The following is a 23,327-nucleotide window of genomic DNA, read 5'->3' as shown; positions in this document are numbered from 1 at the left end:
TCTTCTCCCTTCATGGACACAGGGAGCATGGGCAAGGACCTGTCCTGCCCAGGGGCACCTTCCAGCCCCGTGCACGCACTGCTCATCCCTGGCACTGCTGTGCCAGAGGCAGAAGTTATTTATTCAGTTCCTTGCACAGAGTTGCTGCATCAAACCCCATGCTTTGGCCGGCTCTGCTTTATTTCAGGGCCTGATTCGGTGCCAGCCATGGAAGAAAATCAGATTTGAGAGCATTCATCACTTTATGAGAGTCCATGAATTCCTAACCGAAAGCTAAGTAAATTCATATGCGGAGTGTATTAAAGCTATAAATATTTCGGAGTGATGGGCCCAGGCTAACAGCTCATTTTACAAGGGGACTTGTTGTGCACCCACGTCGTGTGGGTCTCCCAACCACGTGGCGGGGTGGGATTTTGTTCCCAGGGACCTCTTTGCAGACTTGTGGCTTTTACGGCCTTTTTGAAGGTGAGAAAAGTGAAGAATTTGCACAGTAAAAATTCCTGGCAAAGTCAGAGCCTCCAGTTTCTGCGTAATAAACTAATTACTGTGCTGTTGAATTTACACACCTCAGACAACTATACTGTAAAGTCATGTCCCAAGGTAAAAAAATGCAAAAAATTCAGACTTTGGCTTTGCCAAACAGTTTATTGGACAAATTCTTCATTTTTTTAAATCTAGACAGGACGCAGAAGTACCGAATACTTTTATTTTAGTCCTTACCACACTGAAAAAATATTTTCAAAGGCTCTACTTTTCAAAATAATAGATAGATCTCTGTAACAGAAATTAAAATCGGAAATGGAAACTTGATAGGGAGCAATTTTTCCAGGAACACAAGAGTAGCTGGTATGGTTTCTGATTTATTTAGAAAATAGGCACGTGGTCTCCAGTCTAGCAAGAAATATAAGCACATAAACAACCTTACTGGACTTCTCTGGGACTATTTGCACATTTAAGCCAAGCCCAAGCCCAGGCATGTTGCTGAGGTTCACCTTGCAGGCTCCTTATTCTATCGCTACATGGAGAAGTACAATGTCATTCAGATGCTCATACATGGACTATTTTCTTGTGGGCAATGAAAACTTACCAGAGCTTGAATAGCTCTTGGAAATAATTAATAGAATAAAATACATAGAACAGGTTTTGCACATTTCTGGAATTATTTGGATATTTAGTAAAGGGACAGCTGTGACATGGAGGTATTCAGATGGGCCTGAGCAACGAAGTGCATCTTTATCTCCCCTTGGCTTCAACTGCTCTGATCCATGGAGACCAAGTTCTGCTTGAAAAGGAGTTTTTGGGGCATGGAATTCCTTGGCTGCCTGCTCATTGAGGCAAAGGTGTTTCTGGAAAAGGGATGGTGGTGTCAGACATGCGTTTCATAAGCAGCTGTGCCAATAAAGGCCCTGACCACGTTCCTGCTACCCCACCAAGTTGGCTCCCCCAGCTCTGCGAGGGGACAGCCCGTCTCGGTGCTTTCAGGGGTGTTTCAGACAAAGCTGGTTTGTCCAGGTAAAACACTCGCAGTAGGTCACTTGCATTTACAAAGCTGCTATTGCCTGTTCTGAGGCCAGGGGTTCACATGAGGGGCTCCCGGTAGCAAATGGTATGGAAAATGGGCCTCTGCAGGAAGAGGAGCAGGAGGAAGAGAAGGAGAAGGAAAGGGAGGAGGAGGAGGAGACAGGGAACTTCTTGAGGTCTCTTCCAACCTAGAAATTCTGTGATTCTGTGTGTAACTTTCCTTCTTCCTTCATGGGTAATTTCAGAATTACAGCTGGCTTTGAGAGTGGATTTGTAGCAGTTTGATGGAAACTGTTTGTGACAAAAGAATCGAGTGCAGAGAAATAATTTCTGCATTGGAAACACCTCTCTCACATAGGGTCACTGAATGGCTAAATTCTGAAATATTTAACTTAATGCAGCTGGCAGTAGCTACCAGACTACTTGTCCTCGAGGAACTGCTGACATTTGCAGTGAAGCCATTAAGAAACCTCGACAAAATAAGGCCTGGAGCAAACCTACTATTAAGGAAAAAAACACACTACAGAGTGCATTGTACATATTTATAAAACACAAGTGATGACCCAAACCTTTAGGCCCTTAGTGTGGCAGCCATGCCTTAACAGGAATATTCAGCACCTTTAACCAAAAAGTATTCCCCTTTGGTGGATCAGTTTATCTCCACAGCGGCCTCCATGCAGAGGCGTTGTTAGCTCCTGAGAGTAAGGAAAATCATGCAAGCGCTTCTGTGAATGGCAGAAAGCTGCCTGGGTGCCCTGAGGTGTTACTTAGGGCTCGGTTTGGCCAGCAAATGTCCTGCTCAACCACCTTCTGCTCTTGGCAGGAGTGGAGGCCTCCCCCATGGGGACGTGGCCTTGCACAAATGCCAAAGCCGAGGCCTAGAATGGCCGCTCGCTCCCCTCTTCCCAAATCAGTCCTTGCTGAGGGAGGTTGGGTCCTCCTCTAGATGATTCCTCAAATGCTGTGAGCATTTCAGGTTGCCCTGTGCTGTCACTGAGGTTACCTTCCTATTTTATTCCAGTATTTTGGGTCCAGGATATGGGGAGATGTTAAATATTGAGGGAAAACATGTATCATAGACATTCAGTCCTAATATAAAGACAACTTGAATATTGTACATAAGACTACAGCTTTTCCTCATATTTTATAATTTTTTGAAATGCTTTAAAAAAATTCAGCATTGTCTGTTACAGAAGGTTTTATTTAGGTGTCTGAGCCAGCTACCTTTCCCTCAATTTCCCATCCTGATGACTAGCAGTGAACTGCCGAGGCATTGCTATCTTTGCTCCAGACATGAACTAGGTGGAGTGGCAAGCCCTTGTCAGGAGGTTGGGCCAGAGACCTCCTGAGTTCCCTTCCAGCCTTAATTATCCGTGTCCCTGCATTTTTATGGATCAATATGAGTTTGTCTGCCTCTGTCAGACTCCAGGTCTGTGGGGCAGCAATGCGAACAGCCATCACTGTTTGCACCCTGCCATGTCCTGCTTAGATGAGGGGAGGTTTAGACAGGACTTCAGGAAGAATTTCTTCATGGAGAGGGTGGTTAAGCATCAGAACGGGCTGCCCAGAGCAGTGCTGGGGTTCCCACCCCTAGAGTTAGAGACGTGTGGACATAGTCCTAAGGGCCACAGATTAGTGATGGGACTTTGTAGGTCAGGCTGATGGTTGTATTTGATGTTCTTGAAGGCCTTTTCCACCCTAGATGATTCTCTGATTCTACAACCAGTCATGCAAATAGAAACAGGGAATGGAGCAAATAAGTCAGCCAAATGCCACAGAGTGGAATGGGAACAAAGCTGGAAATTAATTGTAGACCACCAGATCCTGAAGCAACATTACATCTCCAGAACAAGGAAGGAGTTGGACCAGCAGGTATTAACAGAAACCTGGTGGTTGGAGGCATGGATATAAGGACACCTTCAGTTTAAAGGCCATGCTTCAGCCCCAAGACCTATAGTCTATACTAGTTGAACTCTATAAACTGCTTTAAGAAGAGAATGGATGACACATCTTCCCTCTTCCTGAACTGGGAGAGACAAAGCTTGCAGGGAAGAAGCAATATCATTTATGAGACTGACAAACAGATTTGAAAGGGCCCTTACCAAAAAATACCATGAAAATTCAGGCACGCGGGTCCTTTACTAGGGCTAAAAACAAAGTCAAAATTTTTCAATGGAGGTCGAGAACAAATTGCCCTAAATTTATACTATATTAGTCTCTGAAACGACCCAAAAGGCAAGGTGGATAGTACTTATGAAACACATAGGATGTTCATCATTTACAAGCTCAAGAACCCCGCTGGGACGGAAATTCCAGGCGAGAGAGGCCATTAGTCAATTTGCTTCATTTTGTTCTTGACAGCAGCGAGTGGGGAGTCACTGCCGCTGCTTCTTCCCTAAGTATTTATTTGTTTATTTATTTTTCTGTGAGGCATTGCTGCTCCAGGAAGGAAAACGTTGTGGAAACGTCTCACTGACCACTTGTCACTAAAACTCAGGGATCTCCTCCAAAGCAGCCCCCCTCTACTGCCAGTCGAGGAGGCTGGTGGCTTGGGAGACTCCTTGAAGCCTCCTGCAGAGACCAGGCAGGGTCCTGGGCATGGACCAGTGTCACCCCTCAGGGCTGAGGGGCCAGCCTTAGCCAAAGACTTCCATGGGCCATAAGCAAAGGCATTTAAAGTTTTCAATTTTTCAACATTTTCTTTTTAATATTCCCCAAAACCCAGCCATCTGGGGTGCTCAGGGGAAGGAGCAGCAGGGACCCGTGATCCACTGGTGTCTCCCCAACAAGAGCACACCTGGAGCCACTGCATATTGGAGTCCTCAAGGGTGCATCCGACACTCTGGAAAGGCTCAGTACAATCCATTTTGGCTCTTAGCAATATTTAATTCCTTTAGTAAGCACTGCAGACAGTGATCTTCTCCATTAGTGCTCGTTTCTGTGCCTGTCACTGAGCAAGCCTCACACAGCAGCAGGGTGCATGTCTTTCAAGACAGGAGTGCATTTTAAATCGTACTGGGTCCACATCCAGCTTGTTCACCATATGTTTAAATTTGAAAGCACTCTAGCTTTAGCTACAGCTCAAAAGCAGACACATAATTTGTTTCACATCGAGGCACTCTTGGATATGCTTTTACTTCAGACTAGCAGAGATAAACGACTTGCTGGAAGATATCATTTGTAGGACAGAACATTTATATTGTAGAGACTAGAGATTTTTCTAAGGCTTTATTATTGTTGCAATGAATCAGCATTTGCTACTTGATGTAATCTTGGCAGCATGGCAACATGCTTTTTGCCATTTTGAAAAGAAGTGCAGAGTAGCTGCTTTATTTCAAAATAGCATCATTTTTTCTTTTAAAGGAGGTGCATTCTTAGACCTGTTACATGACAGGTCTCAGGATACACACAAAGGGTTTTACCTTTGGAAGGTGACTATTACAGATCAGATTCTGCATAACACCATTTTTATTAAAATAGCTAAATATGACAAATGCAAAAAAAAAGAGAACTTCCAGTTAAAAAAAAAAAGAGCTTGTAAACAATTATACATGCTGGTACACTACCAAGCGCATGATATTTTATTGCATTATATAGGTCTCTACAAATGCCTTTCTGTTCACTGACATAACCATTTGCAGGATTAGAGCCCAAAATAGTAAGTCTCTGATTCTGTATTTTCAAGTTAACTCCCACCCTGAATCTGCTGGAGATAATCCATTCTGTCTGATACAGAGCTAGAAATCTTTTTACACTGATAATACTTGGAAATAGCTTAGAGCACTGGACAATGTTTATATTTTTTTTCAGAAATACTCAACAATTTAGGAGCGTAAGCACCTTTACCAGAGTGTGGTTGAACAGAACAGGATCTGAAACTCCACCATTGGCCAGAATTAACTGGAGTGGGGGATGAAAATGGAAAGCTAATTAATGAATTTATGCAATTTCAGAAGCACTTTACGCATGCACACATGCACAGATGCTTAGTTTAGCACTGCTATTCCTTCTTGCCTTCTCTACAATCCTGCTGATGTTAAAGAATAAATCTTGCTCCCCTCTCTGACTTGCTCCCCACCCCAATATCTATTAACTGAAAATCTCTTTCTGCACCTCAATATTGTTCACATCATCCCCTTAGCTGAAAACGATACCCACTCTCTAGATGAAAAGCAAAAGGGTAGGAATTCTTGTTTGAAAATTACCCAAATTTACAAATGCTAATAGCTTTCATGACACATATAGTATGAATGATGCCACCCAAAGGGGAGGAAAAATGCTGCAGTCCTTCCCCAGGCAAGATTTGCAGTGGCATCACTGGGACTTCTGCTTCAGCGATATCTTGTAGAACTATAAAAACACCTAAAAAACATTACAAAGAATATAAACTGAATTTATGACATAACAAATAATATTTAATATATAGCATTGAATGCATACACATCAGTACCAGTGCTGTAACAACAAAACAGAACTCATAAAATTAGCAGCAGTTTTTGCAAGTACAAAAATACACATTTTTTCAGAACATATATAATAGCAAAATTTATCAGGATATATTATACAAACTCAAAGCATTTAGATAATGCATTACTTTTAATATATTATATGATGTTTTAGATGCTGCATAATAAAATTACATGTGTTCTGCTTGCAATAATATATAATGCCATTTACAGCAATGTTAAACTATTCACAACTTAAACATGAACAGAACAGCCAACGAAGCACAATAAATGAAACACACGGAGTTGGGAGGTGTTAGTTACAAGCTTCAGCATTTATCTTTACATTTTTTTGAGCTTATTTTTTTTTCTTTCTTTTGCAGTGTGAAAGAAATAACTACACCTATTGAACATACCTCAGAAACGTACAGAAAACAATACACTTATTCCTTGGAGGACAGTGAAGGTAATACCTATCAGTTTCAGAACAGTAGTATAATACCACAGTTATGGATTCTACGCTGACTTTGCACGCTACATCAAAACCACAAAGGACTGGGACCCACATCCGCAAGGCTCAACACACAAGTGGTCAAGGGGGAGAGTCCCAGCAGGAACCCTGCTGCCTCGAGAGGCTCACAGAACAGGTTCCTTCTCTTAGCTCCTGGGACCTTATCAGATTTTTCAGGAGGTTTCTGTTTGCTTGCTTTTAGCAATTTTTGTTATTCTTACAATATTCTTGCAAAGCTTTATGTGGGAACATTAATAGTTTCCTAGAAAAAGAAAACCCACAAATTCAGGGACTGCTCAATTAAATTTGAGCAGCCTGGATATTAAACTTAAAATGAACACACACTAACACCAAAGGCATTTTCTGTATGGTGTTTATTTTAAGCGTTAAGATTCCTCCGCAAAAAAGCTTTGGTCAGTCTCTTCAAACTTTGGATTGCTGTAATGCTCTCCTAGACCTCCTCTTTGATCTTGGATCATGAAGTCTCTCTTTTCCTGTGACTTTCAGAGGTAATGGCTGAATGTCAGGCTTAATCAAGTAGCCGTCGACTCCTTCAGTAGGTTTCAGGGGTGCTGGCCTGCTGTTGGGCTCCATCAAGCCCCCCTCAGCCAGCGCCTCGGTAGGTTGTGGAGATGGTGGCACCCTGGTGGGTGTGACCAAATAGTCATCGGCCGCGTCAGCGGCAGTCTCTTCGTGTTTCTTTACTGACTGAAAAGTGCTGATATCAAAAGGGGAGGTGGTTTCAGTTGGGGTAAACACAGATTGGTCTGAAAACTGAGAGAAAGCACTGTCCAGGGAGCTCATTGACGACACAGACGGAGATGTCCCAGGAGAAGACAGGCTAGAAGAGCTAAATCCTGAGCAAATATTTAATCCCTCTGGCGTTGGAGGCAGGAGGCAATGGGACAAGTCTTTCTTTTCAACATTTTGGTTTGTGTTGTCACTTTTACCAACGTTAATCCCTATAATCAAGCTCTGATTGATAAGCTTTTGCCCTTCCATCTGCAGTGACCGAAGCTGACGGAGATAGTCTTCGTCTTCGTGAGACAGGACAACGTCACAACTGGCCTTGCGCGCTGCCTTCTCGTGACTGCCACCACTGTGGGTGAAGCTGGGGGCAAGGAGGCCGATTGCGGGCTCTGAGGAGCGCCTGTGTCTCCTCAAGGCTTTGAGGACGCCTGAGGTAGCTGCTGAAGAGAAGCCCAATGCACCGGAGCAGAGAGACTCCTTCTCCGAGTTCTCTTGCGAGGAAAACTTACGGTGTACATCAACAGAAATCGTCAACTGTTTTGATTTGGTTTTACTTTGGATTTCATCCACCTCTGTCTGCTCCGAATCGCCGTCGCTCAGGGTGAAGACAGACTCCCTGCTCCTGTTGTCCTGATCCCGGTTCTTAATCCAGTCGCTGGAAGAGGAGTCGGCCTCATCGTTCGCCTCATTTTCCAGGCTGTCGTAGGACGAGTCGTTCAGGTGGAGGGAAGCCACATCTGCAGGGATAAACCAAGAGTTAGCATGGCAGCGACCCTGCTGGCAGGCAGCTGCATTTTTCTTTTTTTTTGTATCTTTTACTTTTAGGAGCATTTGTCAGTTAAAGTCTCTTCAAACAGCAATGTCAGTAATTTCAGAAATAAATACTGTCTAAATTTGGAAAGGGAAAACTGAATGAGTGCTAAGTAGCAGTTCAGTCAAGAAACACAGGATAATGGGACAAAGAAGGGTGAAGTTTCTTTGTGTATTTGAGTACTTCAGCAGTAAATAATCCAGCTGTGAACATTAATTTATATACAGAATATTAAATCAGCAATTTATTGAATGTTTCTTTTTGTTAGTGAAAACATCATTTAACCTTTCTTCCCCTCTTCTAGAAAGATGAAGAAAGCAGGGCATACTTCATGCTTCTACGGTCTTCCAGAAATTACATTTTTAAGAACAGCACTATGAAAAAAGTTCCAGTCTCTGTTTAAACAGTCACCTCATTTCAACTGAGCTGTGCACACCTGCACCCTGCTCCATATATGCGGTAACTGGCATTACATCAAATCTCTTTTGCTCAGGGCGATGCTAAGCGGAGTTATCTCACACTGCAGCAGAGCTCACACATGGGCAGTTACCGTGCCTCAGTGCCTGCCTGAAAATTTGCTCAGCTACCGTAACCCACCATGGGTCTGAGCTCTCGGTCCCAGCACAGCAAGTCAGTGGATCAGAGAATCACAAAACAACTGAGGTTGGGGGGCACTGTCACAGGTCAGCTGGCCATCTGCTGCCAGCCCTGCCCAAGCAGGGACACCCAGAGCAGGCTGCCCAGGCCCACGTCCAGGCGGCTTTTGGAGCTCCCCAAGGAGGAGATCCCACAGCCTCTCTGGGGGTCATTGAGCAGAGCCTGGCTCCGGCCTCTCTGCACCCTCCCTTTGGGGATTTAGGGACACGGATGAGATCCCCCTGAGCCTCCTCTTCTCCAGGCTGAGCAGCCCCAGCTCTCCCAGCCTCTGCTCACAGCAGAGACACTCCAGTGCCTTCATCATCCTGGTGGCCCTGCCTTGGGCTCTCTCCAGTGTGCCCAGGTCCCTCTGGTACTGGGGAGCCCAGAACAGGACCCAGCACTCCAGGTGTGGCCCCACCAACACATTGCTGGCTCATGTTCAGCTTGGTGTCCAACAGGACTCCCAGCTCCTCTTCTGCAGAGCTGCTTTCCAGCTGGGTGGCCCCCAGCACATACTGGTGCCTGGGGTTGTTCCTCCCCAGCTGCAGGACTCCACACTTCTACTTGTTGAACTTCATGAGGTTCTTGTAAGCCCTCCACTCCAGCCTGTCAAGGTCCCTCTGGATGACAGCAGGGCCTTCTGGTGAGTCAGCCACTCCCCTCAGTTTCATGTCATCCTCAAATTTACTACAGGTGCACTCTACCCCACTGTCCAGATCATTAATGAAGATGTTAAACCAGGCTGGACCCCATATTGCCCCCTGCGGTACTCCACTGATTACTGCAATGCAACCTGGCTGTTCAGCCCAATTCCACGTTCTTCTACTCTTAGGGAGTAGAAATGCATTCAGAGTAGAAGTAGAAATGCAGCTTTAGACATGTATTACGGAGGGACCTGAACTTCCAGTCAAAATCCATGTTATCACAGTGCTAGAGAAAGGAGTATTAATGATATTCTGGAACATGCTGCATACCAGTCAACTACTCTGTTGGACAGTTTCAGTCCCCAGTTTCGTGACTTTTCTGTGCTAGGAGCAAAATCTGCCTGTCCCATGAAAAACCTCGAGAATCTCTCTCTTTTGATAATAAATAATGCTTTGAACACTCATATAATGGTGTGACAGCTGTATTATAACCATTGTTCATCAATGGTTTTCTAATATTCCGAGAAGGCACATGCGGGGACACAAATTCTGTATTTGAGATGAAACCTTCTCCAGATTTCTTTCTTCCTTCCTTTCTTTCTTCCTCCCCTCCTTTCTTCGTTCTTTACATCCTTTCTTCCTTTCTCCCTAACGCCCCATTTTTCAAACATAGTAGCTCAGATGATTGGAATAGGAACAGGGGATTATTTGGGACAGCACTTGGAGGTATGCTCTAGCTCTGTGGTAAGCTGAGGCACTGACTATCACCAATACTTTGGGCAAGGTGAAGGAGACAGCAGCGGTATCTGGGAACACCATGTGAATCCATCTTTTGCCTGGCTGTGTTTAGCTGATGGGATCAAAACATTATCTGCATTACCTGAGCCATTTTCTCTCTTGCATGTCATCAGTATTTCTCCAAAGAGGGAGTTAATCTCCTCTCCAAAAATCCTGCAGCAATTCTCAGTGAGGAACTGCACCAGGCTAGAAATCTGCAACAAAGCAATGGCAGAGAGACGTCCTGTCACTTCTTGCATTACTACATTCAGGGCAAACACACCATGCAGAGGAAGAAAAGGAGCAACAGCCATCCATGAAGCGCCCTGATTAACCCAGTCTCAATGCAGAGGCTTACCCCAGACGATCTGTACCAGATCTCCCCATGGTGGGTCTGGGGCTCTTGCCATGAGCTATGCCCATGAGCTCTCCCAGCACTCTGAACAGGGGCATGAAGGGATGTGGCTCCACAGAAGGACAGAAGGAGCCAGGGAGAGCAAGGTAGCATCTCCTGGGGTATCATCCCATCTCTCCTGTTATGCCCTGTCTCTAGAGTTGTTTTTACCAAATGTTTCACGTCAAATTCCATCTTTTTCAGTAAAGGCCGATGACATTCATTCCCCACTGTCTCCTTCCCTGCTACCTTTTGCAATCCTCTCCCCTACCCATGTCCCTTTGTACCCTGGAATAGGGTCCAAATACTCCTGTCCTTCTTGCAAACGGATCTTCCATTTTTGCTCTGTCCTGTTCAAGGCTACAACAACAGGAGATCTTTTGGGACAGAAGTCCTCTGCTAATGCACTGGGTATCTCTTTTTGACCTCTCTCCCCTTCTCCCAGGCAGATTATGAAAATGAATCGATGAATGTTTGTGGAGCCATGGTAAGAGGACAAGGATCTGAAGGGGTACTAACTATTTTCACATTTGTAACCAACAGATTGTTTGAAGAGGAAGATGTTTATTTTTGCTTAGTACACTACAGTCTCCTACCTTTTTTGTGAATTCACTTTCCATATCAGGAGTGGAGGAAACAGGAGGCCAGAGCAGGCTAGGTGCAATGCAGATAGCTAGATTAAATGCGTTCATCTGGTTCTCTTCAGATCGCATTTCTATACCATGTAGTACGCCAAAGATGTAACGTAAGAGAACAACGTTAGCTCTGGGGAGCTGCTCTATCAACCTGAAAGCATATACAAACATAATTCTTCAAATTAGTGACTGGAAAATACCAAAGCCTTGAAGATAACATTTTCCACAGATACACACAAGTCAAGTCAATGAAAATACAGGAACAAGGTAACACAGCCCACTAATTGAAGCAGGTAGTGTGTTGATGGGGCATTCTTGCTCAGCTGCTTGCCCTCATTATAACACATCTCTAAACAGTTTCCTGGGCTGCCATGAAATACCCTAACCGATAATTAAAATTACAGTCTGTCAGACTAATGAACCACATGCAATGCATGACATGAAACTGTGTTTCACTTCAGTTGTCTGATAGTTCTCTATTCAATTAACCAAGCAGTTCCATTGCCACTACCTACCATCGAGTAGCCATAGCCATGTATACACGTACAGAAGTATGCGTGAGGTCAGCTAGTGTACAAAGCTCTGCTTCCCATGACAGAAGCTTTGCCCACTTTCTGTTTTATATCACCTTCAAGTGTGTAGGATTCCCTTGCCACTATGCTCCAGTGTTTTATTTACAATTCCATCTTGGCTTCAAAACGGTCACTAAAATTTGAGATGAATGAGGGGGAAATACGAGGAACTGATTTCAGCTGCTCTGTCACCCAGCATGCCCAGGTTCCCTGTGGATGACTCTGGCTTTGGTACCTGGCAGAAATCCAGATCTTGGACAGCATATTTATAAGTATTATAAATATTTTCTTCATAAAAAAAAGTATTTCATTTATTTACTGGCATCCACAAAAGGCAGAAAAGTGTGACAAGAGAGTCATAAATTTGTCCCATACGGGCTCTCCCTTAAATATAAATGTGTTTGAATGCTCTGCTATATGCAAAGATATTTTTAGCATCTATTTAAAGTTGTGGGTTTTTAATTGCAGGTTGTAAATTGAGTGTTTGGGATTCTGCATTCTGGGATATAATTTTACAGGAAGAGGATATGGAGAATATAAGTAACTCTACCTTTGGATGCTTTTTATCTTCTCTTCGTTATTTCCTTGATCCATCACAGAGACCCACTTATCACAGAGCTGGGATGACAAAATGCTGCCTGGGATGTTGCGAAGAAAATCCTTATCCAGAGAAAAGAAGAAGAAAATGTGAACAGCTGTTCTGGAGTGTGGGAGGAAACAGGACTAATCTATGCAGATACAAGAAGATGTATCAGTAGGACAGCACTAGCTGACAAGCGTCTTGATCCACACAGCATCCAAAACCATCAGAATATCATCTGAGATAAAGAAGTTCTTTGAATTATGCTGAAAGTGGATATTTTCCTGACTTGTCCTCACCCTTTCCTATCAAAATAGAGGTATTGGGATGCTTCATCTGCTATTGAACTAAAAAACAACACCTGCATTGGGGCCAGTTATTTTGATACAGTTTGTCTGCCTTTACTTATCACTTGAGTCCATCTGTAGCCCCTGTTTATTCTCCTCAGATGACAACCTTCAACCCCACCAGATCATAAGAACCCCAAGGCATCCCTGCCTGCCCCTCACTGTGCACAGTCCTTTTTCATAATGGAGTATTTGTACCAGTCCGGGATAGTCTTCCTGTTCCTGTCTCCAAATACCTCAACTACTGGCAGGCAAACTGTTGCAGCTTGGGAAGAAGCCCAAATCCCAGCTTCCCCAACACATCAGGGTAAGAGAAGCCATGGTGTGCATGCATAACACATTTGCTCTCATGTGGTGACTGCCCCCATGCTCTTACAGGTGTGCCCTAAACCCACCAGCAGACACGCAGCAGTGTAAGTCTCACCCATGAAAACCTCTCATGTGGCAGCAAGAATGGTTTTCTGTGGTAAAACTATTCCCCCAAAGCAATGCTTGCTGGAGAATGGATATTACAATTTCTTTTAAGCTACAAGCTATACATAAACAGATGTACTGTAATAAAAATATGAAGAGAAATACGCTCCTTGTGGCTGGTGTTCTGCTGGAGGTGTGTGATGCTTTTTTGCACAAACAACATTGCTTTTAACACACAAGTTTGTAAGAGAAGATAATCCATGGGAAAATTAACCCCAGTATTTCAGGCAACACTATATGTTCACAAGGGCCTGTGGTGTAATGTATTATTGAGGAATAAAGAAACAGGCCTGCAAACTGGCCTTTCTAGGATTTCATTGACTTTAAGGAGAGATTAAGAGAATTACAGGACCAGGATGTAACTGAGACCTCAGGAAAGCTGGCAGCAAAACAAGCTGACCGTTCCTCCTCCCCATCCTAATCCAGTGGCAGCTTCCTTCAGTGGCCCTCATGTTCATGTGCCAGCCCATTCCTAATTCTGCCTACCAACTCCCCTCTGGGCTTGGCCCTGGTGAAAAGCCTGACTTGTTTGTGCCCAGGATCTGTGCTGCTCTCACCCCAAAAGGGAGAAAGGAACGTTCTTCACATACCTTAAACAAAGATGCTGTCACAAATATGGATTCACAGGCTAAGTCCACTTCGGCACCCGAATCAAGCTTCTCCTTGAGCTCTTTGCAGGTTTTTGCACTTCCAGAGCGTCTGAAAATACCCTCGGTGGAAGGACCTTCTTGGTAGAGGAGGGAAAGCATGTCCTAAACAAAATCAAAAGGCAGAGAGGCTTTCTCAGAGACATATTTTATTGTCCAGCACCACTGAAGTGTGGTTTTACCACTTTTGACACAGGCAAGAACCTCCAAGTCCTCAAAAAGCTCACAAGTTAAACACAAGTCAAGGCTCCCTCCAGGCCATGCCAAACTGCACAGCAAAGCTATGGTCCAGGGAAGGATTTTGAAAAATGTCCCTTCAAAAACACGGTGCCACCACTGAGGAGCACAAACCTTGTGAATGATCTCTTCCGGAATCTTTACAAGTTTTAGCCAAATCACTGAAATAAATAAACACTGTGGTATGGGAAAAGGCTACATGTGCCTAACGCAGCGCCCTTTGCAGGAAGACAAAAAATCCTCCCCACTTGTCAGTGTGCTTGGTTTTAGCACTGACCAGAGAGGAAGACTCCTGTTCCAACTTATCAGCCTGAGGTCTGAAAAAAGGAGATGTTATCCAAGCTGGAAAGTGCTTCTTTTGTTAATATCCATCCGCACTTCCACATCAGAGCTGGATTTTGCTCCCTTCTGCTCCTTGTGAGTGGCACTGCACCCTGCAAGCAGCTCAGGGGAAACAAGTAGATTTCAGCTTCTAAAATAACACGAGGGCCTGGTTTCTTCTGCCAAATAAGAGAGGAAAACGAGCAGAAGAGAAGATGACAGAGATTTTCCCGGCTGTTTCATTCTCTGCAGCCTTGTCTGGGGTGCCTCTCAGACTCGCTGATCACTTCTCCGCAGCCGTGTTCCAAGCAACATGGGATTTGTCAGGTTTGTCTCTTTTGAGGGAAAATGCATGCAGACAGCCTCTGAATGTGCAGGCACGCAGTGCTCTGAGGACCAACTCATCAAAAGGGATGGTGGGAGAAGTGTTTGCCTGAACAAACACTTTAAATTTATTTTTTTTGGAATAGAATGCCCACCAAATAAAACGGGGAAGGTCCTCTTACAGTAATTAACCCAAAACACATGAATGAAGCTACTGGTGTAAGACAATTTGGTGTAGCAATGCCTAAAAGAGAGTCCTTCAGCTGTGAAAGTGAGCACAGGGCTTTGCAGCAGGGCTACTGAACACGCCTGCAGCATTCATCCCTGATGTTTCCCTTCTCTTGCAGGTGTAGCCCACACAGTACCTCAGATGCAGTTTTCCATTCTCCAGAGACGCATGAGAAATCAAAAGCGAGTTGTATTTTGGGCATAAACACAGTGTCTTAAGATTCAAACCACGAAGTCTACCAAGCTCTGATGCTATACTTAGTAACTTAGATATGTTAGATGTAACTTAGATATAAATTTCTGAATATTTATGTTTTGGAAAAATTTCCAAAATGCAGCACTGGCTCCTCTCTTAGACGGAGGAAAAGAGAGACCAGATTCTTACCAAGCCCATCTCTGGCAGGCTTACTTAAATAACCTAAATGATAAAAATGTACAATTCCCCCTCGAAAGGAACTAAAACCCAACGCTATTACAAGACTCAAAAAGTCCTGGTATGATTCACTATTTGGGCTATGATAAAGCATCAAGCACAAGCTTTGGAGACAAACCATCTGTTACTACAAACTGATGTAACCCCACTGATTTCAGTGGGGTTCTGGCGAGCTGTGCCAGCTGGGAGGCAGCCTGCTAAGAGGAAGGGCCCAGTCCTGCAGGGATCATGGTGGGTGCTCATCCCTCCCCCTCCACAAACACTTCAATTACTGCATTAATAACAGGGCAGTCCTCAGGACACCCTCATGACCGAAAAAATGCTACACATCTGTCTTAATTGTGCCTAGGATGGGCTCTGGGATGTTTCTGCTGTCCCTGGACTGGGTGGAGAGGGAGTTTTGGGCACCCACAGCATGAGCACTTGCTTGACACAAAGTGAAAAGATGCTGAGGAGTTCCTGAAGCCTCCAGTCATGCCAACCATTTTTGCAATGCCAATACCAGATCAAAAGTGAGGATCCAGAGTGCTGGGATGCCTCCAAGAAAGGCTCTGAAGCTGCCTGCTTAAGGGCAGGAGGCATTTCTATGCAAGCATGGGCTGCCTGCATTGGAAAGCAGGCACAACCTGATTGGAGTTAGGGGTTTACAGAGACTTTGGGAGTGGTTTAAGAAGTGTGCATGAGCGTGGTGTGTACTTACACCGTGTGAGTGAGGATTAGGGAGCTGTAAGGAAGCTGTAAGGAAGCAACAGCCTGGAGGAGTCGGCCCACCACATACTTCTCAGGCTGCCTGGTACCAACCAGGGCTGATCACAGCGTATGTTAAAAACCCAAGTTCTTGCTGGGAAGCACAAATGAGGCTTCCTTCTGTTTGCTCTGCTTGAGTAGTTTCAGTGCCCCATTTAACAGCATCCCCATGTTCTCAAAGAAATTCTACCACTGTAAGACCAGCCCCAAGCCTGGGACTCACCAAGAGAGGTTTGGGCAGGTTGTCATCCTCACAGATGGCTGTTAGCAAGAGGCCAAAGAGCTTCCCAGGAGCAGCAGATGTTGAGGAGAGGGGCACGTTGTCCAAGTGAGTGCCTGGGCCACGCCAAAAAGCCCAGTTTATTATAGATCTTTTCCTTTTAAACGACTTTTGGCTCAAGTCTGGGAAAAGAGAGAGGCGTTTATTAGAAGAAATGCATTTCAATCCTAATTCCAGTGTTTGTTTTGCCGTGGCTACTATGGTTTCAAAGGAAAAAATGACACGAACCAAACCAACTCCTTGGCACCCGGCTCAGCCTAATCCCCCACGTGCATACCTGTGTGTGTGTGCGTGGAGGCTGCGCTGCCCTACCCACACTCTGAAGAGGCTCACCGAGACCTGCACTGCACGGCTCCAGCACGGCTCCAGCGCCTCCCCTCAGTGCAGGATGGTGAACCTCAGCCCGGCGGCTTCCCATGGAGCCGGCCGGTGCCCAGCGACCCATTTCCTACCCACAGGTGCAGGCTGCAGACCTTCTCTGGTAAAAATGGGTAAATAAACACCACGGCCCTCACCTTGGCTGACCGTCCGGAGGCGTCCTAGGTCTGCTGGCAATGCGGGAGATGCTCTCCACAAGTAACACCAGAGAATCACAGAATCACAGAATTTCTAGGTTGGAAGAGACCTCAAGATCATGGAGTCCAACCTCTGACCTAACACTAACAGTCCCCACTAAACCATATCCCTAAGCTCTACATCTAAACATCCTTTAAAGACCTCCAGGGATGGTGACTCCACCACTTCCCTGGGCAGCCCATTCCAATGCCTCACAACCCTTTCGGTAAAGAAGCTCTTCCTGACATCCAACCCAAACCTCCCCTGGGGCATCTTTAGCCCGTTCCCCCTCACCGACTGGGTGAGATGTTGTCAGGCTGAGAAGCTGCCACCTTTGCTCTCCTCTCTGCAGAAGCAGCGTGTCCTCTCTGACCACGGCTCGGGGATGCTGCCTGCCCTTTGATCAACGCCTTCCAGATGGCATTTCAGCACGCTGCCAGCACGCCGATGGGCTCTATTTGTCTTCATTTATTTTAATGCATTTCATGAGACAGCTAAAGAGCACCGCTAATTGAAGCCCTTGTTTGCAGTGCATGAAGAAGGAAATACTGATGTTAAGACCCGGAGGTTTTTAACGTGACCTCTCTCAATATCCGTGAGTTAAATGCTTCTTAAAAGCATGGGCTACTGTTCAAGGGGAGCTGACACCATTTACAATGGAAGTGTTAAGTGGAAAAAACTTATTCCAACATGTTTTTCCTTTTCTAGAAATCTTCAAAGCCACTCAGCTTCGATTTAGTAGCTCACCCACCCTATGCACCTTGCTATCAGCTGGTTCTTTCACCGGGTCAAACATTCAGCTTTCTGCTGCTGTGGAGGGCAGAGGGTAGAAGCAAGGCTTGCAGAAGCACGGACTGCAGTATAAGACCACATTTTTTTTCTCCTGTACTTCATTTCATGCATTTTTTAGCCCCAATAGTGATTTTCTGTTTTACATCATTCCATTCTGGAGGATCATGCTCCCTTCGGGAATGGGTGGAAGTCTTTTCATTAGCGGTTTACGGGATTAAAAGTTACAGTTTAACACAAAATGTGAGCATACAAATGCTAAAGCCCGACGAAAAATTCCTTTCATAAAAAGTAATGAGGACATACATTTTAAGCAGTCCAAAGCTCCATGAAATATCAGCTTGGCAATGTCTGAGGCTTTCCTTGACACGTCATGTTTTGGGAGAAAATAACGAAGAAAAACTTTCAAAACAACATTTTTTCTTTCGGATGAGCAGGACATGAGCATGTGACTGTGGTTTGCCTCTTGCAGTTCTAGTCACCCAGTCACAAATACATTTTGGTGGTTTTCTTTTTTTTTTCTTTCTTTTTTTTTCTTTTTTCTGCTGGCCCTGTAGATCTAGCAGGAGTAAAAATTAAGGAGAGATCCTATTTTGAAGACAGAGGAATAGCAGAAATAATAAAGAAAAAGGTCTTAAAGACCTTTAGTCTCTCACTGTTTGCTCCACGCCTGAAAGCCAACGCCCGAACGGACAAGGTGACCGAGGGGAAACTGCTTGAATGCAGCTCTCCTGGGGCAGGAGGAAAATCTTGAGTGGTGGTCTTCAACAAACCAGGATGGAAACCAACAACTAATGCACAGCAGCGAAATGCCACCTCACTCACAAAATCAACACTCACCAATAACAGAGCTCATGTGTTTCCTATCCCTGCTTCGAAGAGGTTTGAGAAGTGTCAGGGGAAAGAGGAGGTGAGAAAGGGAGGACGTGCACTTTCTTTTCTTGAACCTGTGTGAAGTTATACTGGGTGCCCAGCCTCCCCTCAGCCCAGACAGATGCACAACTCCCACAGGAGAACACCAGCGCTGCACCCCAGGCCTGGCTATGGGGGATAATTCCCAGCCCAGAATCAGAAGTAAAGCAACACTACTTTGGTTGCAGATCTGCCCAGAGCTCACAACAACAGCCATCTGCCTAGGGATCAATTCTACTCACATTTTATATGAGGGAATTTAGTCCATTCATTGTAGTGTCTCAGCCACTCAAGTGCCATTTCCTCTGCCTATAGACTGAAACTTCCCAAGAAAACCTCAGATCTCTTCAAAAACCCAGCAGCCTTTCTGACCAAATCCCTTTCAAACAGAAAACCCCTTTTTAAGCAGAAAGGGATTTTCTTTCAAAGACCTCCTTTCTGTATTGAGACCACCTTGCTTACATTTTGCTTTCTCTTCTAACAGACGATTAAATAACGATTTGGATGGCAGATGAGCCACTGAGAGCAGTCAGTTCCTTCAAGTCAAACTGCAGGCGTCAGCTGAGAGCCTTGCTGGAGGTGCTGCTCAATCTTGGTTTCCAGGTTGCTGATTTTATCACATTTTAAGGAAAAATCAACAGAATTATCTCAGGGCTCAGGTAAGTCCCACCACCAGAACAGCAATCACTGCTTGAGGAGGAGGTACGGCCTCTTGTCCCAGGCTGGGATGGGTTTCTCTGGAGGGATGGAGGGAAGAGCACACGAGCAGCAAAATAATCTGGTTTACAAGCAGCCAGCCCTATGCATCACTCGGAAAGGTTCTGCCAGCCAAGGATGAAAGCAGAAAAAGCCTCTCCTCCTCCTGTGTATCCCATCCCTGAGCACGACTCGCAGCCTGCCCCGGGCGTCTGCTGCCCCACGCCAGCCCAGCCTCCCCTCCCGCAGCTCGCACGGCGCTGCTGACAACACATCTGTGCTGGGGCTTTACGGGGCTGATTTGCATTCCTATTTTCTCTTGCCAGTCAATGTCAGCTGCCAAGCGGGGCCTGTAAACCTAATTACACCCCTTCGCTAGATTGCCTCACTCTTGAAATATGCCGTGAAGTAATATACGATACAAATTACCAGGGAGGGGGGGGATGAAGGAGCATGGAAAGGAAATTAATTTATATAAAATGCAATCAATTTCCCGAATAATTTGTAATAGGCACTGATATAACCTTGCTATATTTAATTTCTAAAAACATTACAAATGGATTCTACTCGTACATTGTGGGAGATCTTGGGGTCTGCATGGATAATGAAGTGTGCTTTTTATTAGTGTACAGTCATTAATGGTGAGCTAGGGCAGAGCTCCTAATTAGGCTTAGTGTGATAGTGTGTTAAGCAAAAATAGAAACACATCATGGGATGCATCCTCATCGTACAGAGTTTGTAGTCTAATGCCCCGGTCCTGTCTAATCTACTCATCTGTTTTCATAGAATCACAGAATGATTTGGGTTTGAAGGGACCTTAAAGATCACCCAGTTCCACCCCCCTGCCATGGGCAGGGACACCTCCCACCAGACCAGGTTGCCCAAAGCCCCATCCAGCCTGGCCTTGAGCACCTCCAGGGATGGGGCATCCACAGCTTCTCTGGGCAGCCTGTGCCAGGGCCTCACCACCCTCTGAGGGAAGAATTTCCTCCTTATACCTTACCTAAATCTCCCCTCTTTTAGTTTAAAACCATTCCCCTTGTCTTGTCATTGTCTGACCGAACAAAATGTTGCTCTCCATCTTTTTTTATAAGATGGAGAGCTCACGTTTTACTCACGAGCAGTGAGTAGTCACTGTGTCATTGACAACAGAGTGCAAAACAGAGAGCAGGTGCTCATATTTTTGCAGGATCAAGGCCAAAGGAAGGAGAAAATATTACTATCTTCATTTTACTAAGGGAAAACTGAAATAAAGAAGTTGTATTTGCTCACTTCGTCTAGGTTCTCAAATTCATGCCCAGGCTGTGCCATGTGAGGGGTCCTGCTGACGGAGGTGGGTGCTTGTTTAGCACCTTGTTCAGATAAGGGATGTTGCCAAGTGTTGTGTGGGAATTCTGTGCCAAAGTGAAGCCTTGACTGTGAACCATCAAACCACCCTGCCTTGCTACAGAGCACAGCGAGGGCTGCAGGGAGAAGCCCAGCTAATAGACTTCAAAAAAAAAACTGCAGGGGTGAGATTTTGTCTTTATTTTGTAGGTTTTAGAGCAACCCCTTGACAGGCGGCTTGTCAACATGTACCTTACAAAAACGGCACACATACAGCAGCACGCTCAGATCACAGAGAGCTACACAGCAAAATCCCCGTGCAGCTGGAGCCAACATCTGCCCGCTCCTCTTCACCTCCCACCCCTGTCCCAGCACGCTGGCATCCCGCAGCAGAGCCAGGACGTGGGCAGGCTGTGGAGGAAGGATGCTGGCAGGCAGGGCAACGTACCGTGCAGCGGTGGGCTCTCGGCCAGGCGGCTGGGCTTCAGCACGAACTGGCACTGCAGCTCCTGGGGCAGCTGCTCCGTCAGGAAGGATCCCTGGAGCTGCCGGGGGCAGGCACAGTGCTTCGACCCGTGGGGCATCGCATCGCGGATGTGGCTGATCTTAATGCCAAAGGGGTACTCGTGGCCTGTGCAGAGAGAAATTGTCATTGGCTGGGGTTGGATTGGCTGGAGACTTGCAAAACTCACATCTAGCTCAGAGGAAAAGCAGATTTTGCATGCTGGCCAGTAGCAATTTCTTGGTAACCTCAGAACTGATGCTTTTCTGCATATTTACACTAGCACAAATCACCTACTGGCTGATACGGAGTTACTGCGTTCAGGGTAGCTACACAGATGTGAAAGGAGACTCGGGTCTGTTACAGCTGTATCACATAAAGGCCCGTCACAAAAATACAAGTGACTATTTCTGCAATCAGCATTCATTCTTTCTACCACTTTACTTGCACTGCTCCAAGTTCAGGTACTCGCTTCTCACACGGTTCTGGCAAGAAATGCGATTTTGGGAGCAGTCGCCTGTCAAATTTTTGCTGAGCACACAAAACCAACGAAATCCAGAGTGGAAGTGATCTCCCCTGCCTCTCCGTGGTAAGTGCAAGCACCTTCGGTGCAGCCAAAAGAGGCACAATCACGGTTCCTGCCTGAGGCTGGGGCAGGAAGGAAGCGTTCATCACGGGGCTGAGGCAGATGAACAGCAGGCTGCAGCTCATCTTCAGGGACCCAGCATCTTCAGGGACTACAGAGAGGTAATTCATTTCGGGGGGAGCTTTCAAAAATGCCAGCAGAAAGATAGTTTTTTGGACCTGTCCAAGGATGTGGCAGTTGAAACGTATTAAATCTGAAGCTGGGAAGTTTTAGTTATCTTGCACTTGGACTCGAATGCTGCTAGTGGAATAAACGATGTTTGGCATTAGAGGTGGAGTGAAACTGAAGCACAGCTGAATGCTGCTTCTGATGTGCACCTATGCTAAAAGCCGGCCTCATGTGATAAACCTTTGTGTAAATATCAGGAGCAGCATCACTTTACTGTCAGGTTCTTCTTTTCCAAAGGCTGTACACTGAATTTGCAGGGAAAGGGTCAGTCGGATAAAAAGGTCTTCCCCATTTCCGAACTCTCTGGTTCTGCATTCAAAACCCCAGCTGTGATTTTATCAGACTGAGCTACACAGAACAGTCTAAAAGTCAAAGTCTGGTACGTTTCAAAGACAAACCAGCTTGCAGTGTCTATAAGGTGCGCAGGTTAGACGTTTTATAAATATTAATGTTGTCTGACTCCAGCAAAGCATTTGTAGTTGAGGCTGCTTTGAGAAGGAATGCTAAAATTTACCAGGGTTAGATTTGCAGGAGGAAAAAGGAAAATCCACATATTTTTCCTGTTCTAATCATCTGTGAACTCTTACCTAGCACGAGTAATGCGGGCTTCTATGGGGAAGGGTTCTTAATAATGGGAAGGGATTTATTCTCGGTGAACCACGGGCCAAAATTAAATCACCCCATCCCATCACTTCTCAGCTTCGAGTTGATTCCTGGCAAGGGAATGTTTTCAAAACCATTTGAGAAAGCGAATAAGCAACAGTTTGCTCCTAGTCAGAGGGGAGCTGTCAGCCAGGAAGGGAAACATAGGGCTGGAAAGTGCTTCTTGAGTTGTGGAAGTAGGGAATGTTTCTCAAAACTCTGCCGAGTTGTGCTGAGGAGGGGGGCAGAGTAAACAACGCTATGGAAATGGAGGAAGAAATACAGTAGAGCTGGAGCAGCTCCAGGGAAGGAGGAGGGGGAGTGGAGAGGCTGGATCTGTACAAAGACGGAGGCTCACACAGCTGAAAATAGCAAAAATGGTGCAGGAATAAATGAACTTTTTCCAGTGAATACGGCACAACCAGACACAACTGCTCTTCTAAACAAAAGATCAGCATCTGAGTAGCTCCCCAAATAGGCAAACTTGCATAACGGGGAGGTAAGAGGAAAATCGGGGGGGAAAAAATAAAGAGGAAGCTTCATGTCAGTATTCTCTGTATTTCTTGCTTCCTTCAGCACTAAAAACTAATGAGTGAAAGTTGAAAAATAAAATCATGCCAACAGCTTACCAATAAGAGGGTACGGAGCATCTTCTCTTCCTGAAATCACCCACAGCTTGTAGTCTTTTTCAGAGCCCTGTGAAACCAGAATTAAGAATAAGTTTCCCAGACGTTATGAATAGCTTTGTGTTAGGTTTATCACAACACGATACCC

At 45.4% G+C, this 23,327-nt stretch overlaps 1 protein-coding gene across 4 annotated transcripts in view; it reads right to left on the bottom strand.

Moving 5' to 3' along the window:
* Positions 1 to 5,914: 5,914 nt before the first annotated feature.
* ARHGAP20 (Rho GTPase activating protein 20) overlaps positions 5,915 to 23,327 on the bottom strand; it is a 60,420-nt gene continuing 43,007 nt past the window's right edge. For all 4 annotated transcript variants that reach the window (XM_027468631.3, XM_072032716.1, XM_072032715.1 and 1 more), the window contains 8 exons: positions 23,183 to 23,249; positions 21,044 to 21,226; positions 16,261 to 16,439; positions 13,691 to 13,852; positions 12,250 to 12,359; positions 11,089 to 11,278; positions 10,202 to 10,313; positions 5,915 to 7,964 (listed from right to left, as the gene is read on the bottom strand). In XM_027468631.3, the coding sequence (XP_027324432.1) occupies positions 6,901 to 7,964; positions 10,202 to 10,313; positions 11,089 to 11,278; positions 12,250 to 12,359; positions 13,691 to 13,852; positions 16,261 to 16,439; positions 21,044 to 21,226; positions 23,183 to 23,249 (2,067 nt within the window). In that variant the 3' untranslated portion in view covers positions 5,915 to 6,900. The remainder of the gene's footprint in view (positions 7,965 to 10,201; positions 10,314 to 11,088; positions 11,279 to 12,249; positions 12,360 to 13,690; positions 13,853 to 16,260; positions 16,440 to 21,043; positions 21,227 to 23,182; positions 23,250 to 23,327) is intronic.

The sequence above is a fragment of the Anas platyrhynchos genome, chromosome 1 (assembly GCF_047663525.1).
Source record: "Anas platyrhynchos isolate ZD024472 breed Pekin duck chromosome 1, IASCAAS_PekinDuck_T2T, whole genome shotgun sequence".
Classification (NCBI taxonomy): domain Eukaryota; kingdom Metazoa; phylum Chordata; class Aves; order Anseriformes; family Anatidae; genus Anas; species Anas platyrhynchos.
The sequence above is the reverse complement of the archived record's forward strand: the minus strand, read 5'-3'. Positions and strand labels throughout refer to the sequence as shown.